Source organism: Gossypium hirsutum, chromosome A07 (assembly GCF_007990345.1).
Source record: "Gossypium hirsutum isolate 1008001.06 chromosome A07, Gossypium_hirsutum_v2.1, whole genome shotgun sequence".
Classification (NCBI taxonomy): domain Eukaryota; kingdom Viridiplantae; phylum Streptophyta; class Magnoliopsida; order Malvales; family Malvaceae; genus Gossypium; species Gossypium hirsutum.
Window position 1 is genome coordinate 93428052 of NC_053430.1, and position 6314 is coordinate 93434365.

Below are 6314 nucleotides of genomic sequence, written 5' to 3' on the forward strand. Positions count from 1 at the left end.
ATTAAAGTAATCATGTATCGCAACACAGCGTGACAAATGACGAAAAATGATAAAAAAACAATAAAATTTATAGAAAAATTATAAAATGCTTATTTTGGTACGATAATTTTTATAAAAAATTTTTACAAAATTTATATTTCTTTATATTTTGTATAATTTTCTTACGATTTTATAAAATTTTATAATTTTTTATATTTCTCTCTCTCTATATATATATATTAATTTTTACGATTTTTATAAAATTTTACAACTTTTTATATTTTCTTATGATTTTTATAATTTTTAATATTTGAAAATTTTATTAAAATTTAATAATATTTATAGCTTTTATTAATTTTAATTTTTATTAAAAGTAAAGACTTAATTATTTTTTTAAAAAAATTTAAGAACTTTTTACACTCTTAAACATTATTGTAAATATATTTTTATCTTTATAAAATAATTTAAAATTTATAGCAATAAATTTATATGAAAATCTGATATTAATAATTTGTGGAAATAATCTTGTAACTTTATTTTTAATATAAAAAATATTCGTGTAACAAAATCTAACATAATATCAATTTGATTCGTTAAATCTGAAAAAATAAATTGCAGTCGAAATGTCCCATCAATCACCAGCAAAGAAACGCTTTATCCCGGTAATCATCATCACCCATTGTTTCAGTAATTCCCGGTCTCACGAATCTCGTGATGGTCTCCGCTTTCGCAACGTGGCTTCCATGCGTCTCTTCTTTAAAATTCAAACTTCGGTCTACTCCCGGTCCAAAACAGCCCCACGTTTCGCCGCATACCTCATCCTCCGTCCCTTTCCCCTTTGTTGCCCGCCACATGTCCCACTCTACCCATACGTCTCGCTCCACGTGTCCGCTACTCTCGCCATACGGACCACGTCGATACCACCCTCAAAAAAGCTGCGACCGCAACTTGGCCCTGAATACATATTCCAGCTGTGCACACCACGAGCTCCATACACGTGTCAGGACCAACTTAACCAACACGGGCCTACTGCACCAGATTATACACGTTTCGCATCCCAGAACCGCCACGTTTCTTTCCATTTCCTGAGGTTCTCTGAAAAATTGAGATTTGAATAGGACGGTCGAGATCCATGGGACAGCGAGATCTCCCCCACGTGTCCGTATACTGGCAGAGTGTTCAGAAAGTTACGACCACCATAGCTGTTCCTAACTCATCACCAGCTCTTCATGCACCTATGCCACCTGTCCTTTTCCGAAACCCATTTTAACTCCTAATTATTTTATTTAACCTTATTAAATAAAGAAATATTAAAAAAATCGTTGAAAACGTGGCATAATGTGGTGGAGGGACAGCAAGCGGGCAGATATTCGAGGGGAAGAGGATTTCCATTCCCGCCACATATGTCCAAAAACACTCTTACGTGTCAACACCAGTCCTTCATTTCTCCTTCTCCCATCACGCCACGTGGCTTTCCAAGCCTTCCCTCTTCCTCAACTTTCTTTTTCCTTTCCTTTTTATCTACCCAGAAAATCTGAATCCAAACCAAAGCGGCATATAAAAGCACGTACCCGTACAAAGAGAGTACATTTTCCTTGTTTTTCTTTTTTAAATATAATTTTCCAATCCTTCATTTGAGGCATGAGGTTTTAGCAGGAAACGGCGTTTTTAAAGTTTTATTCTTTGAACCTTTTGGAAATGGAAAATAACTGGGGGATTATGGGGTTAAGAGAGGACGAGATTGAGCTAGACCTGGGATTATCAATAGGAGGAAGCTTTGGAAAAGCCCAGAAACTAAAGCCAATCAAGAACGAATCAAAACCCAACAACAACACGGTTGAAGATCTCGGAGAAAGCGTGGCCTTTGATCCCCAAACGAAACGTGAGCTTCAAGCTTTAAGGCGACAAGAAGCCAGGAAGAAAAGAGAACACAAGCAGCAAAAGCGAGGAACATTTCATCGAAACGGCGAGTTCCATATTAAAGACGACGGCGCCAATGCGACGGAAGAAAGGGAATGCAAGAAAACCAAAGTTCAAGAATTCCCTGTTAATGGAAATCCTAATTTCAGCGCAGAACTGAATAGCCCGTTGGTGTGCCCAGTTATTCCGGTGAGGGTCCCATGCCCGTATCCGCAGCTCCAGTTGGTGCCGCTCGGTAACGGGTTTGCCTATTCTTGCGTAAATGCGGTGCCTTGTTGGGGTGGTGTTGCTGGGCATGAGAAGGGTGTTGTGCAGCCGGTGGCAATGGCGGTGAATGGCGGGTTTCCGTCGTTTCAGACGGCTCAGGATTTGAGGGTGAATGGTGGGAACGGGTATTATTCGGAACAGAACAGTAGCAGGGATGAAAGGAAGAGGAAAACTGGGTCAAACGGGTCTCCCATATATAGTTCCTCTATGGCTTCGGATCTTCAAAGCTCTTCTAATCAAGGTATGTCCTTTGCCGTTTTTTACCAGGTGGTTAAAGGTTTTCATCTTTCATGTAATAATCGTGCAAATGACCATGCAAAATATAGGTTTAATTCTATGAGATACAGATAGCTCCTTAAAATGGATGCATTACCCTTTTTTTTCTACGATTCTGGGTTTTCTTTTTTTTTTAATTGACAACCATGATTGAACAATTGGGGTTCTTGTACCAAAAGTGAAGATTTTGTTTTCTGAGGTTTCTAAACATCTTGTTGTTTCACAAAATGTGCAAGGAACTGGGAAGTAGAGGGATTGTGGGGTGGGTTTTTTTAAACCAAAAAAGGGTTTCTGAAAAATGTAAGATGTTCAATACCAAACTTGCCATGGATGAACTTGATTGATTTGCTGCTGTGCCTACCAGTTATCTAGATGAACACATATAGAATACTGGTTGTATTGATCCCCTAAGTAATCATTATTTGTGATGTTTTGATGTTAAATGATAATTACATTGATATCAAATGCTTCTTTCCACCATGAACACTGTTTTTGTTTTTTTGCTAATATATTCTGGTTTCCTATCATTTTCAGGTGGTTGCAGCAGTGAAACCGCAACCCACACACCACGCATAAATTGTTCAGTAGCAAGCAATCTAAATCGCCAGCAGTCTGAACAAAGCGCTACCTCTCACCAAACCGACTCTGCACAAAGCATTGATAAATCTAGAAAAGGTATTGAAAACACGCTTTCATCGACTGCCACCGACTCCACTTCATTGAATCTTAAGAACGAACCCAAACCCCAAACCCAATCTGATCGTAATAGCAAGCCTGTTTTGACAAATGAAACGACCACCACCACCACCACCACTTCACCAAAAGATACCAAGGGGGAGACAGGCAAGCCTCCTAAGCCGCATACTCCTAACGACGACGCCCTTTCCTTTCGAAACATGCCTTGCGTTTCGACGACGGGTAATGGCCCCAATGGCAAAACCATCAATGGTTTTCTATACAGATACACGAAATCGGAGGTCAGCATCATATGTGTCTGCCATGGAAGTTCATTCACCCCGGCTGAGTTTGTGCTGCATGCTGGGGGTACTGATGTTTCACATCCACTAAGACACATTACCATGATTCCTTCAGCTTTTTAGTTGATGATAACAAATGTATAGCAATGCCTGACTATTTCGCATGTCTTCTATTCTAAAAGGCATAGAAGGATGGTTGTAAAGTTGTCCATGGATGGGGGAGCCTCTTTGTTCTAATTTCTAACAGCGTTAACTGACAAGAAGATTTTGGGTGATTTTCTTAATGGGTTTTCCATTTTCTTGTCTCTTTTGCAGCTTCCTTCATGGCAATGTTTAGTTCTTCATCTCCTTTGTTTTACGATTAAAGACCGCCATTTTAAGACTATTCTAGCTTTTGATGCACTTTTTCAGATTAGGGTATGAAAGTCTATCGTTTAACTTAATTCTGCTCTATGACTACGACTATTCAGCATCTTTGTTAAAGAGCACTCGATGGACTGAGCTGCGGGTTTGGATTGGTTCAAAAAATAAATTTATTCTTTTGTCGAAGTCCGATTTAATTTTAAAAAGATAAATTTGGATTCGACTCAATTCATTCTTATTTGATTTCTTCAATAAATTTTTAAAAAATATAAATATATAATTATTATTTAATATATAATATAAAATATTCAAGCTGGATTTAAATAAAAAATTTTAAAAGTTCGATCCATATAGAAAATAAATTTTAAATTTTATCTAATTTTCTTTTTTTAAACCCCGTATTTTATCCAAAACTTTTCGACTTTTTGGTCAGATCTACAACTGAAGCATCAAATCAAACAAGGGAAATAGTAGCCAAAAAATTGGCAAAATAAAATCCCTTACGACTCCTTTTTATTGGTTACTGGCACAATGTCTTCTAAGCCCAAGGCCAATATGGACCCCAATAGCTCGGTGAGGTGGGAAAATGCACCAACCCGAATTTAACATGGTTCTTGAAGCCCAACAAACAAATAGTGATCAAATGCTTTGACCCTTCAAAATTGAAAAATTAACAATTCAATCTTTTATAAATAATAAAATTATAAATTAATATATACCCATTTAAAAAATGGAAAAAATATTTTTATCCCTTTAAAAATAAAATTAATAAATTAATAAATGATAATTTTATATTTTAACCTTTAAAAAATTTATGTTTAATTCGGCCCAGATTTTTTTAAAAATTTTAGTTTTTATACTTTTTAAATTTTAAAATTTTAATCATGACCCAAACAGTAACAATTAAATTTATTTGATTAAATTCAATTACTAATTTTATATTATGTATATAATTGTAGATTTAGTCTATTTTTTTCTAGATCATTCTAAGTCTTTATACGTTTCGAATTTTGAAATTTCAGTATTTAATTAACATAACATTACACATACGATAATATGTTCGGCGTGTCAAATTTTAGAAATAATAAAACTCTTACTCAATAAATTTAACAAGTATTGTTCGATAAAAATTGAAATTTTAAATTTTAAAATTACATAAATTAAAAGTAATAGCAGATGGTATTATAAGAAGAGGAAAAGATTGGCAACTGTTAGCTGCCTTGCTTGACCAGCGGGCATCGGCGAATCCAACAGAATATCAAGCTGTCTCTCGTGCATAACTATTTCATGCTACATGTGACCTTTGTTCTTGTTTTTGTTTTTTCTTTTTTAATGTCATCAAACTCTACATTTCCTATTTAAATTCCTACTTAAGTGATTACCTAAAAAATAAAATGATTTAATTGTTATAAAATTAAGGACCACTTAAATATGTGAAAGATTTTTCTGTCGTAATTAAGATATTTACGGTCTAAAATATTCGATGATTTTATTTATAATTTATTAATAGTTTAAGGGTAGGTTTGGATGGGCGATTGAGTGCGGTGTGGTGCGTTTAGCTTATTTTTTGTATCATGTTACAGTATCACTATAATATCTTTCGCATTTGTTTTATGGTTTATGAAAATTAAATTTTTCGAGATTCATAATTATCTCTCCCAACAATATTATATTTAGAGGTTCAAACGAATTCTCAAAACATAAGTCTTATAACTATGAATAGTATTAAGTATAGATGTGATTGGGTGAGATCCACATGTAAAACATTTTAAAAAAAATAAACTTTGATAATCATACAAGATGAGATATTTCAGGTGACAAATTTCCTTAATTAAATTAGTTGATTTGATAAGATGTTCAGTATAATGTAAAACTATACCATATATGACATGATAGGATAACATCAACTCATATTTTTTAACCAATTTTATGAATATTTTGAATTTGGTATCTTTTAATGTGATATTTATATTAATGCCATCATCAAGTCTTACTTAAACTTTAAAAGTGAATGACTTAAATCAAAAGACAAGGTTTTCATAATTATATTGATCGAACCAACCAAGTCACATGTTCATTGATCTAATTAGTCTGATCAGTCGATCTAATTAATCATTAAATTTTTTATAAAAATAAAAAAATATATATTAAAAATTTCACTTCAACTGAATTTTTAGCTCAATTCAACTGGTTAGTATCGATTCCCAGGTCAATTGATCTTATATTTCTCTTTGGATTAATAATTCAATTGATTTTTGATCCAATCGGTCCAATCAAATAAGATCTAGTTCAAACAACTAAGAGAAAACCTCCGTGATATAAAAATAAAAGGGTAAACTACTTAGTTGGTCATCCAACTTATAGGGCACTTTCATTTTAGTCACTCAAGCATTAAATCTCTAATGGCGGTTAATTGTACACGTTACATCATGTTTAGACTTTCATTTTGGTCACCCAACTCTTAAGTTGCTTTTATTTTGATTACCCAAAAAATATTTTTTTTTAAGTATTGATTAGGGTAAAAAAAATTAA

General features: G+C 33.8%; 1 protein-coding gene across 1 annotated transcript; it reads left to right on the plus strand.

The window, feature by feature from the left end:
* Positions 1-1452: 1452 nt before the first annotated feature.
* Positions 1453-3829, plus strand: LOC107956343 (ninja-family protein MODD). The gene is made up of 2 exons (XM_016892040.2): positions 1453-2407; positions 2977-3829. The coding sequence occupies exons 1-2, from the start codon at positions 1678-1680 to the stop codon at positions 3540-3542; spliced, it is 1296 nt and encodes a 431-aa protein (XP_016747529.2). The 5' UTR covers positions 1453-1677; the 3' UTR covers positions 3543-3829.
* The last annotated feature ends 2485 nt before the right edge of the window (positions 3830-6314 follow it).

Excerpts from the sequence above, each read along its gene's own strand:
- LOC107956343 (XM_016892040.2), top strand. The coding sequence starts at position 1,678 with ATGGAAAATAACTGGGGGATTATGGGGTTAAGAGAGGACGAGATTGAG. Across the intron at positions 2,408-2,976 it reads TCAAAGCTCTTCTAATCAAG|GTGGTTGCAGCAGTGAAACC; the intron begins GTATGTCCTTTG and ends TATCATTTTCAG.